The 14992-nt window shown below is 40.4% G+C and overlaps 1 protein-coding gene across 4 annotated transcripts in view; it reads left to right on the top strand.

Moving 5' to 3' along the window:
* INF2 (inverted formin 2) overlaps positions 1-14992 on the top strand; it is a 79051-nt gene that overhangs the window by 51035 nt on the left and 13024 nt on the right. For 2 of the 4 annotated variants that reach the window (XM_066608145.1, XM_066608144.1), the window contains exons 5-20: positions 2680-2713; positions 4102-4243; positions 5267-5408; positions 5502-6440; positions 6538-6680; positions 6762-6823; positions 7353-7455; positions 8017-8102; positions 9118-9218; positions 9311-9381; positions 11020-11127; positions 11222-11292; positions 12374-12494; positions 13028-13192; positions 13953-14103; positions 14629-14775. In XM_066608145.1, the coding sequence (XP_066464242.1) occupies positions 2680-2713; positions 4102-4243; positions 5267-5408; positions 5502-6440; positions 6538-6680; positions 6762-6823; positions 7353-7455; positions 8017-8102; positions 9118-9218; positions 9311-9381; positions 11020-11127; positions 11222-11292; positions 12374-12494; positions 13028-13192; positions 13953-14103; positions 14629-14775 (2586 nt within the window). Of the gene's footprint in view, positions 1-2679; positions 2718-4101; positions 4244-5266; positions 5409-5501; positions 6441-6537; positions 6681-6761; positions 6824-7352; positions 7456-8016; positions 8103-9117; positions 9219-9310; positions 9382-11019; positions 11128-11221; positions 11293-12373; positions 12495-13027; positions 13193-13952; positions 14104-14628; positions 14776-14992 lie in introns of those variants that run through there. The other 2 variants (XM_066608146.1, XM_066608147.1) reach the window with 2 other exon arrangements.

The following is a 14992-nucleotide window of genomic DNA, read 5'->3' on the forward strand; positions in this document are numbered from 1 at the left end:
GTCTGACTGGCCCAATGCGAATCAATGGGCTTTTAGCATTGCCTGTTACACAGCAAACATGCGCCCGTGTGAGCGAGCCCTAAGTGTGAAGGTAACCATAGAAATGGCAGAATGTATTTCAGCATTTCCTCATATGACAACTGTACTCCTTAGGGCTTATTCAAAGTAGCGCATATACAGCACGTTTTTACGCACGACCGTATATACGCGACCATCTGAGGCATTGGTTTCTAATGTATTCGTACACACGGATGATTATACGGCGCGTAAAAACTGTGACCTGCTGAAAATAGAACATACGCGACCGAAATAGGCGCCGACACATATACGGTGGCCAAAAAGATAGTTCTGAAAGTATGAACAAACGAGAATACGCTAACTAGCTCTGGTCGGGATCGCCGAAAAACGTCCTTTCTGGCGATTATATGCTGCGGACGTGCAAACGTAAATACGCCTACGCTCGTGTGAATAAGCCCTACAACTGTTAAAGGCCAGATTTACATTTTTCTATTTTCGCTTTTTCACCTTCCGAGAGCCGTCACTTTTCTTCCATTGACATGTATGAGGCTTGTTTTTGCAGGACAAGAAGTATTTTTTTTTTTTTTCATACAATTTAATGTACCATACAGGGTACTGAAAATGGGATAACATTGAAAAAAAATACAATTGCACCATTTTTTTAGACTGTATTTAAGTTTTACAGGGCTCATGGTGCAGTAAAAATGACATGAATTTTGTTCTGTAACTTTTAAATTTTTTTTTTTTTTTTTTTGGTCAATTCGGCTGTGTGAAGGCTTGTGTTTTTTTTGTAGGGAGACCTGTAGTTTTTATTGGTACAATTTTGCGATACATATGACTTTTTGATTGCTTTGTATTCCATTTTTCGGGAGCCTGGGTAACTGAAATTAGTTCTGGCATTCTGCCCTTTTTTTCCATAGTGGTCGCTATGCAGAAAAAAATATTATAATATTTTAATAATTTCAACTTTAATAAACCCGACAATACCAAATATGTGGGTGTTTTTTTTTTCACTGTTTACATTTTTTTATGAGAAAAAGGATAAAGGGGCGGTAGCATTTAAAGTTTTTTTAAATGGTAAAAAAGAAATAATACCTTTTGCACACTTTATTTAGACTCTGTGACTTGAACATGTGATCATTTGATCACTTGTCCTGTATACTGCAATACTTCAATATTGCAGTATATAGTGATTTTTTTTTTACGTTGTGTATATGAAGCTGTACCAGATGCAGGGCTTGATAGGTATCTGTGCATGGCAGTCCTAAGAGCCTTCACTAGGCTTCGGGCTGCCTTGCTAGCCCATCGGCATCTCATGATCACATCACGGGTAGGGCCAACGAGGCTCTAGAGGTGCACCCCCATCTCCTTCTGGCTGACCGTTTAGCTGCACAGTCAGCTTTGCCCGTGGCTTCTAAGCAATTAACTGCTGTGATTGCAGCAGTTGCCAAAAGCTATCAAAAATAGCTGATGGCCACCGGGTATGGAGCAGACTCTGTTCTGGAGCCCACTGCAGATACCATTCATGACCAGTTGACCTATTTCAGTGGTTAAAAGGGTTGTCCAGGACTTTATTAATGACCTATCCAGCTGAGTGTGCAAGTAATACAGAGTATAGAGAAAGTCGCTGATAGTCACCTGCCCCAACTAAAAGGATCAGGCAGGTGAAATACAGCTGCCCAATTTTTATCTTCCCTGACATCTGCTGTTGGAGAGCCAGAAGGCCCTCATATACATTGGATAATCGACTGGACCCACCAAAATCGGCTGGTACGGTCGATGTGTATTAATATTTAGGACTACCTTTTAGAGCTGCCCCCTCATAAGAGATGTAGTTGCCCTAACCATATGTTGAAATAACCTGACAGAGTGGCTTGTTGGAGATCCACTCCCTCCAGCATTTCCCCTCTCCAATATAACATAGCCTCCAATAGCGCCCATCACAATGGTGGTGGCTACCCTTCACTTGGAGACGATTGTTGTACATTGGTTTGTATAGGGAGTTTGGGCAAGAAGATACAGAACCTAAAACAATGGAGGGGCTGTGTGGGTAAATCATGCTCTGGGGTCCTCCCTGCGTAGAGTAGGAGTCCACTATTCATCACGCATACATTTACATTTTTATAGAAGCGTCCCGTCATCCCCTGTTCTGTCTCTCTTTGCTCTGTACGATGAGGTGCAGGATGTGACTACTTCCCCACATATCCTGTATTACTGCTGCCTTTCATTGCTTTGAAACAATTGTGTTGCAGAAGAGACTCTCGGGACTGATGTAAACAGATGTTTCCCTAATGGAGTTTGCAGACAAATATTATTATTACTATTATTCAGGTGTGTACAATGCATGACTCCTGAGCTACATGTACGCCTTTCAATATCCCACATTTGGAACTAGGCCTACTACCCCTCCCAATCAGGCTCTTACAGGCCCCCTTTGAGTGCCATACTATCACTGACAGTCAGTGCCCCATATTGTATGAAGTAAACTCTGCATTTTGTTTTTCTTACATGAGGTCTGATGGTTCTGGGGCCAACATGAAGCCATTATATGGGATTGGGTTGTGGGCATGGTACATATTCAGACAAAAATTAGTATAGGTTTATTAAGGTAAAACATAGTCTAAGATCCTAGTAATATTAATATCATTCTATGTATTGCAGGTCTTCAGCTGCTGGATGTGCTAACAAAATTAAGGTAAAAAAAGAAATATTCAAACTGCCTTATAAATTTTGTAAGAAGTTTAACAGCGGGAGACCTGAAGAGATGATGCTAGACACAGCGACGAATATTCGCGTCATGTCCTCTGTATATGAATCTTTAAAAAAAAACTGCACTACTTGGGTTTCATCCATCTGCTAATCTACCTAAACCTGATATTTGCATGTTGCTGTGTGGTGCTACCATAACCCTCCTAGGCAGCATACCAGCTGTCTTTGGGTTATATTTGAGTCCAATCTTTCCTTACTTCCTATTAATGATGGCTGAAAAGTTTGGTTTGGCCTGAATCGGTTTGGAATGGAAGTTCACCAAAACGCTTAAACTGGCGTATAACACTATCTAAGAGGGATAAAAGCCCAATATAAGACTCAAGTGTTATGCAGGCCTTTTATGGCTGTTACAGTGTTATACACCAGTGTTCTGAACTACGAACCAGTACAACCCTGCTACAGTAGAACTTTGCTGAAAGCTTGGGTCCAGGTTCATGCCAAACTGAACTTTTCCTAAAGTTTATCCTGAAACGGGGTTCTACGGGTTGATCTCTCTCCATAGTACTCCCTATATTCAATCATGTGCATGCTCATGTCACCTGCACCCTAAAAATATCTGCAGAATTCACCCTTTTCTTACTGTAGAAACAGCCAATACCCTTATGTTTGCCCTGATCCTTTCTCGTCTTGACTTTTGCAACTCAGTACTAAACCAGTCTTTTTCCTCACTAAACTCTTCCCAGTCCAAGCTATCATGAATGCAGCAGCCAGGTTGATATTTCTGTCCAACCACTACACCGATGCCTCCAACTCATGGTAGTCACTGTACTGGTTGTCCATTCACCATAGAACACAATTTGAACTCCTCACTCATCCACAAAGCTTTCCACAGTGTTTCACCACCCTATGTCTCCTCCCTCATCTCTGTCTACCACCCTATGCGTGTTCTGCACTCTGCTAATGACTTTACACCAAGTTCCTTCATAATCCAAACCTCCTAGTGCTGTCTCCTAAGACTTTTCCCTAGCTGCACCAGTTCTTTGGAATGATCTACCCAGGCAATCAAGTAATCTATCCCATTCCCTCATCTAATTCTTCCCTATCTACCCTTCTTTTACTTAATGTCTCAGAACCTGACCCCTCATCCATCAGTGTCCCCCAAATTCCATGCACTCGCAGGCATTTCATATCATTACATACACAGATACAGGCTCATACAGTTTTATGTATACTACCCTGTTTGGTAATAGATTGCAGTACAAGCACTTTTACCTCTTGTGTCACACCTATTCCCGCATAGATTGTAAGCTCTTGTGAGTAGATTAACCCTTGGATAACTTCTCATTGATCTCCCTTTCTTTACTTCTGGTTCAGGGATCTGGAAGATGAAGACTTAATAGTTCAAGCCTCTGTGTTTGAGGAAGCCAAGTTGGAGGATGATGAAGATCTTCTTAAGATTTACGGAGGGATTGATATGAACAATCATCAAGAGGTCTTCGCAACACTTTTTAACAAAGTACGTGTGCTCTACTGTGTAGTGAGGTATCTTCTACAAAAGGATCTAGCCGTAGAGATGGCATTGAGTGTAGACTGTTTTCACACTTTCGTTAGGGCTCAGTTCAAGGTTTCTGTCTCTCTGATCTATTTGCTTCCCTATTGATTTCAATGGGTTTTCATAAAACGAAAAGCAAACGGAAAGGCTTCAGTTTGCTTCCTTTCTGCTAAGTTTCCACTTTTGTGGACCGAAAAATAGCACAGTCTGCAACATTATTTTTCCATCCGAAAATCTGAAACCTGGCAGGACAAAAGCAAACGGGAGCCTTGCCGTTTTTTTTTTTTTTTTTTTTAAATCCCATTGAAATCAATGGGGGAAAAGCCTGATCCTTATTTGTTTTTGCTTCATTTTTGGAGGAGAGCGAGCGAGCCTAAGCCTGTAAACTGAACCCTAACGAAGGTGTGAGAACAACCTAATATGATACAAGTCCTCTTCGGGTGTCTCATGATGGACCCTATTTAGTTCCTCAACCATAAGATGAGTGGCAAAAATCACTGCAGCTGTTGTGGAGGACATCAAATAGTACAGTGATGTCTGTTTGCTGTCAATTGAGCACTCAAGCTTTCAGCTTCTAGTCCCTATGGAAAACATAGATTGTATTTTAGGGCCTCCCTAATCGTAATATACCATTTATGGTGCTGCTATCTTCTTAGTAGGCAGATGTAGATCTGATCATTTTGATCATTAATAGAAAATCTCAATACATTTCAACTTGACGAACATCCTTGGAAATTGTGTTGCTACTAGGAAAGTATTGAGTTCTGCTAAACTATCAGGAGGCTGAAATGGAACATTGACATTATAATAAACTTAGATACATATGAAATACTTACATATGTAGATACAAAAGTTCATAGTTTGGTCAACATATTCTCTATTAACAGTTTCTTGGCCAATAGTCCAAATTTGTTTCATCATACAACTTTTTCTAGTATGCATCATTTCTCTGGAGTGGTTTTACGTGTATTTTGGGGTATTTTGCAGGTGAGTTCTTCACCGTTATCGGTCCAGCTACTGGCCATTTTGCAAGGTCTTCTGCACTTTGATGTTTCGCATCCTTCCAGTTCGTTACTCTGGGAGGCTTTGGAATTCCTGGTGAACAGAGCTGTATTACTCGCAGATGACTGTATGTAACAGTACTAAAACCCATCAAAACTTTTTTCATTTGCATTACACTGCACTATTATGTAATTACATTCTTCTTTGTTCCTACGAACAGGCAAAAGTAACAACCTTGAGGAGGTTATGGATAGACTTTTAGTTTCCAAGAAACAAAGTAAACAAAAGACCAAAGATCAAAATGCTGAGAGGGTACATAAAAGTACACAGACAGACAAACCCAAAGATGAGACTTGTAAGGAAGATTCATGCAGTTATAAGTCAGCTGAATCCTCAAAGGGTTTTCAGGAGAAACCAGTTTCAGTGATTGAAAAGACCTCACCAGCTATTTTATCTGGAAGCCCTCCCCCACATCCTCCATTACCTGGGAACCAGGATACACCATCACCACCTCCTTTTCCATCTATAGGTGTGTCGCCACCACCACCTCTTCCTGGCATGGATGGATTTCCATCTCCCCCTCCACCGCTTCCAGGTGCTTTAGTATCGCCACCACCTCCACCTCCTCCACTTCCTGGTATGGGAGTAATACCTCCACCACCACCTCCTCCACTTCCTTGTATGGGGGTATTAGCTCCACCTCCTCCTTGTTTACTTCCTGGTACGGGGGTAATACCACCACCACCACCACCTCCTCTCCCAGGAATAGGGGGAATTCCACCTCCTCCACCACCACTTCCTGGTATGTGTGGTTTCCCGCCTCCACCTCCTCCTCTTCCAGGCATGGGTGGTTTCCCGCCTCCACCTCCTCCTCTTCCAGGCATGGGTGGTTTCCCGCCTCCACCTCCTCCTCTTCTAGGCATGGTTGGTTTTCCCGCTCCACCACCTCTTCCAGGATCTGGAGGCCCACCTCCACCACCACCTCCACCAGGAATGATGCCGCCGCCACCACCACCTCCAGGAGGCTTTGGTGAAGAAATTGTTGTTGCACATGTGAGTTATTTGGGTTATGCAAGACCACCCTACATCAAAGTCAATAAGCCAACATTAAAAATGAAAAAACTGAACTGGCAGAAACTGCCTCCTAACGTTACCAAAGGTATGTACTTTCATTGTTTTATGTATCAAAGAAATCGTCATTTACTATTGAAAAATATGGGATGAGTCTCAATGCCACAATTTTGTCCCTTTTTAAGATGGTCAATCTATGTGGTCTTCAGCAAGCACCATTGAAGAAACTCCAGAACCCAACTACTCTAGCATTGAGCAGCTCTTCTGTCTTCCACAAGCTACAGTTAAAGATAAAGCAACAACACCAACAAAGAAACCACCAAAAGAGGTACAGTACCACCCTGCCAGGAGTACCACCGCAATCACATCTTGTTTAGCTTTCTTATGTTTGCTTTTTTTTTGTCCCCAGATTACATTTTTGGATCCTAAAAAGAACCTCAACTTGAACATATTTTTGAAGCAGTTTAAATGGTAAGTCAGTGACTTATGGTTTTATGGAATGCAACTGATGTTATTGTGATATGTTAAAAACCTAATCAATAGCAAACATGCAGCTTCAGGGGTGCAGCTACAAAGACCACATAGGTAGCAGTCACCGCCAGCCTTAGTACCTGAGGGCCAAAAGCCTTTCTTTCAAATACGATGATGCAACCATTATTACAAATGGTAAGTGGGGGTGGGCCCTATTACAAATTTTTCATAAAGACCCCAGCAGCTTCAGATTACACCTTTTGTGCAATTCTATTTGTACTGAAAAACTGTGGCCCAGTATTTCTATAGCTATATTGTTTCCTGAGGTTCATCTTCAGTACCTACAACATGTGCAATCAACATTACTTGACCATTGACGATATTTTAGCATTTAGCTGTTTTATTCTAATCTTAAGCCCTACCCTTGGTTCATGGCACCTCTTATTGTTTTTTGTTTTTGCCTTGTTTTTAGTACTGTATTTGCTTTTTATGTATAACTTGATTGAAGGCGTTTTTATTTTATTTTAAGTTCAAATGAAGAAGTAATTGGAATGATTGAAAAAGGAGATCGCTCCAAGTTTGATATTGAGGTTTTAAAACAATTCCTCAAGTTACTTCCTGAAAAACATGAGGTGAGGGTAAAGTCTATTGTATTCATGAAAAAAAATTACATATAGTTAACCCCTTGGCCATAAGCTCATTTTTGCTTTTTCCATTTTTTTTAAAATCCTTGACTTCTAAGAGTCATAACTTATTGTGTTCTTCCATTGAATATGACGAATACTCTTGTATAAAGAGTGACACTATATCACATGATCCCTATGTTAGACATTGGCTCTGAAAGGCATCATGTCATACAGCATGTGACTTTGTTAGTACAATTGTACCACTAGTATAATGCTATGAGTGTAACACACCAATATCCATTTGAATAGATCTGTCAAAGTGACAGGATCCCTTTTTAAAATTGTTTGCCTTTCATAGCTAATGCCCTAACATTTTGAAAATTTTGCCCAATCTCTGAAATACCTCTTTGTTTGTCTATTCAACAAGACCCTAATTGTTATATGTATTACTGTAGAACAGCTGATGAGACAATAACTAAATCATAAATGTTCTCCTGTCAGTTGTGTATGTATTCTTCTGTCCATATTCCTATATATGCAAATACGAACTGTTTCTTTTCATTTTAGGTGGAAAATCTAAAGGCTTTCCAAGAAGATAAATCCAAGTTATCAAATGTTGATCGGTTTTATTTGCTGTTGCTTGGCGTTCCCAAGTAAGTGCAGTCATTTGCTTGATGTGTTAAAAATCTCCAAAAGTACCAATGGGTATAATGGGTTACCCTAGCCACCATCACATCAAATATGAGTTAAAGGGCTGTCTGATAACACCCCTTCCCCTGCTTCCCCTCACCAAAAAAAGACCATTGTCCTCCCATGGGTTGTCTGATATTGCAGGGAATGGCCCAAGTTAAATTTAAAGGTACCTATACACACCAGTAACGTTGCCGAACCTAGTGACTTGGGCAGATCCAGTCAATTGACTTAAGTGTTTAGGGGGGTGCCAACTCATAAGACAGATGATGATTGGGGTGGTGAAAATGATCAAGCAGGTTGAATTGAGATACGCTGCCCCAACAGGTGTCTAGCAGCAGCTTATTCCCCTCACCCCATTGAGAACACATACATGTTTGGCCATGAGAGTGTGCATATCTATGAAGGAAAGTTGTCACCTGGACACAGGTTCGTCCAATAACTTTGTGGTGCATGGCCATCCTAAGTTCTCTGTTGATTTGAGGGTACATTTTCCCCTTTTAAAACTTTTACTCCAGATTTTAACATTTTGTTACGATGATTTACTTACAAGCTGAGTGACTTTTTACTGTGTTTGTACTGTATTTGTTCTTTCATATTTTTCTGCTGACTGGTCTTGGAAACACAGAGGTTTATCTCTGTTAGAAATGTGAGGTAATAGTTTAGCTTGGTAGAGCAGTTATCTGAGCCCTCACAATGCACGGCTCTCAGAAAATAGAGGAATTATACATAAGGCCATTTCTTACCGCCACAATTCAGCTTTTTGTACACATATTATAGACGCAAAACCTAGTCCCCACCTGAACCCAACATAATCACCATAAACCCTAACAAAAGCCATATTTTATTTTGGAAGCTTAATGTGTATATTGCCCTTGGACCGCCACCACTTGGGATTTAGAGGTGGTATTTATCAGTTTCCTCATTTAGTGAACCCAAGGATGCAATTTTATTTAGGATATTCAATTTTGTTTATAGCTATCAGCTGCGGATTGAGTGTATGCTGGCTTGTGAAGAATCGAACGTCGTGCTAGAAATGCTACGACCAAAAGTGGAAGTTGTCAGTATAGCTTGTGAAGGTAATGATTTGATTTTGTTTCTCCACTTATCTAATGTTGTTATAATGTTATGTAACTTGTAATTTAAAAGGACTTCCATGTTTGTTTTTCAGATATTGTTGCCAGCCATAGGCTTCCAGTCTTCTGTCAACTTGTCTTGAAAGTTGGAAACTTTTTAAACTATGTAGGTATCAAACGACTAGTATTTATTGTTTTTCTAGGAAAACTGTAATTAGGCTCTTATCACTACAGCATATTCCTAGTAAATGATCCCTAACCGCTAGTAGTTGTTAGAGGTTTAGTGCTTGTCACTTACGCACTTTCGCAGCATGTGACATGGGTGTCTCCAGCAGTCAGTTATTACTATGAAGGCTATAGGCTCAGAACAACAAGCTTTTTAAAGTTTTAAGCTTTTAATATTAAAAAAGCACCGTGCTTACAAAAAAAGCTAAAAAAGACAAAATGACATACAAATACAAGGAGTTATAAAATAAAGGGGAGAAAAATTACAGAAGACCGGAAACTTTCGTATTTTGTGTGTCCAGTCCCTGACTCTGGTTGTAGAACTGCCGATTAGTTCATTAGTATTTTAGGATTGGACAGTGAGGTAATAATGGCAAAAACAATGAATATTCAAGAGTCCATCTTCATGTACTCTCCCCTCCCTCTTGGGCAATGGGGAATGTTCATTTTGGATGGACAAATGTTCATCTGCTTTTCCTTTGAAACTTAGCCAGCCAGACTTCAGGTGACAAATGTGACTCTCCTCCTTAAGGAATGATAGCAACTCCACCTCCCCTCCAGAGTTCCTTCCTGCAATAAAAGTTCTTGGCAAGCTGAAAGCACTCACAGGATAAAACCAAGCCAACCCTGTGGACACCAAATATATGTGGTCATGTTACATTTTCATCACCGCACATAAGACCTATAAGCACTGTTATATAATGACCTTATCTGTATGAGCACTAACAGCCTTAAAGTTGAAGGATACAATTCTGTCTTCTTGCAGCCACCACAAGTGCTAACATAAAGCAACCCTCTGGTCCCAGGGCAAAATTTGAAGTTAGATTAGGGGGATAGCAATATTACCTGTTTTCCTACATTTTCATCCTTCTGCTGAAGATGTGCTGTTTCCTTACTGAGATGGCCACAGTACACTTCTGGCTACCTGATGCACACTATGTATTGGATGTACATCGGTAGTCTAACACACTATACCTAGCTCTCTGTTTGACCAGTGTTGCTCACACCAACCGCACCTGTTGACTGAAAGCCGGTGTATAGACTACCAATGTATGGTGTACATTGGGAAGCCAGAGGAACATTGCGGCTTTCTTAGAAAACAGAAGAGGGACCCTGGAACTGGTAGATCTGTGACAGTGATGCAAAGGGCATTCGGTAACATTATCCTCCTCGCCACTTCAGTCCAGCTTTGAATTTTGTTCCTGGGACTGGAGGGTGGCTTGAGAGTGACCCTCCAGTTTCCACCTTACTAAGGCTGATTCCCCTCAATATATGTTCTGCTGTTTCCTAATAACTTTTGAATTCACTAGTGGTTTAGTAATATGTACTGGCTTTACTGTAATGGACATCCATTCTCCATGCACTGACCTCCTGGCAAGTCTGTGATAGACTTGTGTCTATACATAAGAACTAATAAGAGGTATTGCTGTGGCCTGAAGCAATCATTTACCTCTGTAGATCTTTGAAGCTCTGTAGCAGAAAAATAGAAACTTTAAACACAATAGAATGTAGGACCTAAAAATGCACAAAACTGGGAAAAGTCCTGTTATTGAGTGACAACTTTTTTATCTTCATCTAGGGAAGTCACACTGGAAATGCAAATGGCTTTAAGATCAGCACCTTACTGAAACTGACCGAAACAAAGGCCAATCAAACCCGAATAACTCTACTGCACCACATCCTAGAGGTAATCCTGCCTGGTTTCTTACGATGCCTATTTGCATTACGTCTTGATATATTTTAGCATTTTATGTACATAATGTATTTTCCTATTATTCAAGGAAATTGAAGGTAATCATACAGATCTTCTTGAACTTCCAAATGACCTTGAGAATGTATCAAAGGCTGCTGGGTAAGAACAAAGTTTATAGATTTCCCCCAAGCGTGTCCTCTAAAATAGCACCTGCACAGTATAGGGATATAAAATTGTATGTGAAAATATGAACCCTTCTTTTTAACCACTTTAAATGATGCCCTACATAAGGATAAGTGTCAGCATTGCCACAAAGCAAAAGAACGTTATGTTTAAGCATCAAGTTGCAAAGTTGGATCTTTGCAACAGGTTATGAAAGCTCAAGTCCCTATTGTTCCTGTAGAGGTTTAGCTGTAAGGGATGCAAAGGAGTAGCAGTCTTATCCTGGCCTTGGAGCCTGAGGGACCTCCAAAGGTGCCTTTGCTACATACTCTCCCCTCTCCAATCCATCCTGAATGCAGCAGCCAGGCTCATCTTCCTGTCCAGCCGCTACTCGGACGCCTCTGCCCTGTGCCAGTTACTATACTTGCTGCCTGTCAAATACAGAATACAATTTAAACTCATGACCCTCATCCATAAAGCTCTCCACAGCATTGCGCCACCCTGCATTGCTTCCCTCATCTCAATTCACCACCCAGCCCGCACCCTCCACTCTAACGGAATCCAGAGCAGCACCATAACGCGTTACCAAAAGCTATCCGAGCAATCACTGACATACAAAACTTCAGGCGTGCTATAAAAACCAAACCCTCTTTGCTCTGCCTGCTAACATGCTGTCTGTCCTACCAACTGCAATTCCTGCTAGCTGCCACCAACTGCCCCCTGCAGTCATACCGATTCAGCCACTAAATGGCCCAATTTGCTATTGTCTATGAGTAGAACATCCCTCACTCTCCACCTCACCATACCGTGTACATCTCCTGCTCCCTTTACCTTCTGTATCACCGCTATATATTGTAGTATGTAAGCTCGTTGAGCAGGACCCTCACCCCTACTGTTTTCATCAATCGATTTACTTCATGTAACCCTGGTTCTGTTTTTATTCCCCCTGTCTTGTAAGCGCTGCGGACTATATTAGCTCTATATAAAGATTATTATTACTGTGGGCCTTGTTATATATATTGCATTGGGGTTCAGGAATTTATGCCTCCAAAAAGTAACCATTATATTTTTCTTTTAGAGTTAACATAGAAAATCTATATTCAGAAACCAGTAGCAATCTTAAAGGATTAAAAGAACTGCAAAATAAGCTCTCCAAGTCATCTAGTGATGTGAAAGAGCAGTATGAAAAATGTGTTCAGGTGAGTTTTTATACAGTTTTAGCAGTCACAATGTGCCCTAAATCCTAAAACATAGATATGTCAAACACTGAGGATCTACTTATTTTGTCCATCCATCTTACTTGCTCCAATAGCTATAAAGATGACCCTTGGAGTTTTAATTTTAGTCCAGTCTGATTATTTACTCTTCAAACAATTGTCTTGATCAGAGACTCATAATAGCTTTAGGTAGAAGATGCTGTCTGTAGGGTCTACTTTTCATCTGTGACCCTATTGTCTTGAGATTCTGTAACACTGTGCATAGAACTTAACGTTCATGCTCCCAGTGGGACTTAAAATGAATAGTAATTTCCAAGTCCCAGCCCACACAACATGTGTATGCTAGTAGAAATGTAATAGGCAGTCAACTATGTATGGTGTAAATTAGCACCTAAACTTAAATTATGAAGGGCTCTCTTTACACCCAAAAAGTCTGTAGTCATGCCATCAGTGGCTTGTGTATTGGCGCAGAAAACCTATGTTGATGATTATTGCAAACATTATTATATTTGTAGGACTGTTCTAATGATCTGAAGGGCTTAGAACAACAACTGGAAGATATTTCACAGAAGAAAAAGAAACTGGCAGATTATTTATGTGAAGACCTAGCAAAACTGTCATTAGAAGATACTTTTGGAACCATGAAAGTGTTTCGGGACCTCTTTCTTAAAGCAAGAAAGGTCTGTAGCTTCATAATTCTATGCTATCGATAAACTTCCACATTGGTAAATTTCAAACGGAAGGTGGTCAAGAACTCTTATTGGCCTTGGTGTAGTCCTCTTCCAATGGCAACATGATTCCTTGGAACATGATTGATATAACTCAAAGGTTTACATGCATAGGAAACAAATATAGAAGTTAGTAAAAGGAGGTCAAATTGTGCAGAAAGTTTAATGGTTTCATCAAAGAACTTAGCCCATGTTAGGCCCCCTGTCCACGGCCATTGCGGAATATCACCAGTGAGTACAAGGGGTACAAGGTGGGAGGGGGGCGCTGACAGGTCTCAGCGGTGAGCCTATCTGACAGACAGGCTCCCCATGGAGAATCGCGGCATCTAGCGATTTAGATGCCGCGAGCGGAGATTCGCTATGGTTTCCCGCTCATGGATGCCACGGTTGCGCTTTCTATAGCAAAGCTAATCATAGTAAATCTCTGCTCGCGGCATCTAAATCGCTAAATGCCGCGATTCTCCATGGTAAGCCTATCTGTCAACGCTATGGAAAGCATCACACAGCATGATACGCTGGTGATTTATCACCGGCGGACTCACACCCATGGACAATGCAGCCTTAGGTGGAAAGAACCTAAGATGGCATTCAATTAATGCTATCACTTTCTTCGCTTCTGTGACAGTTTGACAATTTGTTACTCTATCATTGGTTTAAGTCACTAGTTACACCTTGTTGGATGTTTTTTTTTTTGTATAATTGATCATTTTAGGAGAATAAAGATAGAAAAGAGCAAGCAATAAAAGCAGAAAAGAGAAAGAAGCAACTCGAGGAGGATGAAGCAAAGAGACAGAAAGGAGAGAATGGAAAAATCAGTAAGTTGCAGAAGACCTGGCCAAGAGACAGCCCTTCCAAACTTTCATGTAGGGTATTTATATATTTCTTAAATTTGTTACCACCTAGTTTGCATAATTTCCAAATATAACTTTTTTCAGAGGCTATCTCATAAAGACAAACCCTGTCTGTATTTTTTATTAGGACAGTTGGACATTATAGAGGAGGTTGCCCTGCTCAGGACCCACCCCTATGAACCAGTTTGTAGGAGTGGCTTCCACTTTGGACCCAATCATTCACACTATATTTCCCCTCCAATATTTAAGAGTATAGTAGAATTCCTTTAATTTAGCATATGATCCAGAATATTTCCAGTAACAGACTGAAATATATAATGAGGAATTCATAAGATCAGAAGCAAATCCCTAAACAATTCTGAAATCCCTTTGATTGTAAAGATAGTTATTGGACAAAATGATACAATATTTAATTTTTTTCCCCGTTTTTTAGTTCAAAAAGGAATTCCGATTATAACTGACATTTTATTAAGTTTCTGTACTTTTCATTGAACAAAAATATATGTTTTGTAACTTTTTTTTTCTTTCTTTACAAAGTCCGGAAAGGAGCAGCAAAGTTAGAAGAAGGTTGTATCATCGATGCTTTGTTGGCTGATATCAAAAAAGGTTTTCAGCTGCGTAAGACTGCAAAAAGCAAGCCGGAACCTGATGATACTCAAAGGAGCTCAAGTAGTGATCTAAATGGTAAAGTTGCCACAGGCTTTCCAAGGAAACTAGCTCGGTCTCCTTTGCGAAAGCATCTCTCAAGCTTGCCTTACAAAAAAGATTAATCAGTGGCTGGGGCCTTGCTTCATTTGGACTGCATGCCTTCCCTTTCCTTACCATTTCTTTTTCAAGCTTTGGTTCGTTTAAAAAAAAAATCACAAATCAAGTATTTCAGAAAATGCTTTGCAATCTGCAG

This window comes from Eleutherodactylus coqui, chromosome 6, assembly GCF_035609145.1.
Source record: "Eleutherodactylus coqui strain aEleCoq1 chromosome 6, aEleCoq1.hap1, whole genome shotgun sequence".
Classification (NCBI taxonomy): domain Eukaryota; kingdom Metazoa; phylum Chordata; class Amphibia; order Anura; family Eleutherodactylidae; genus Eleutherodactylus; species Eleutherodactylus coqui.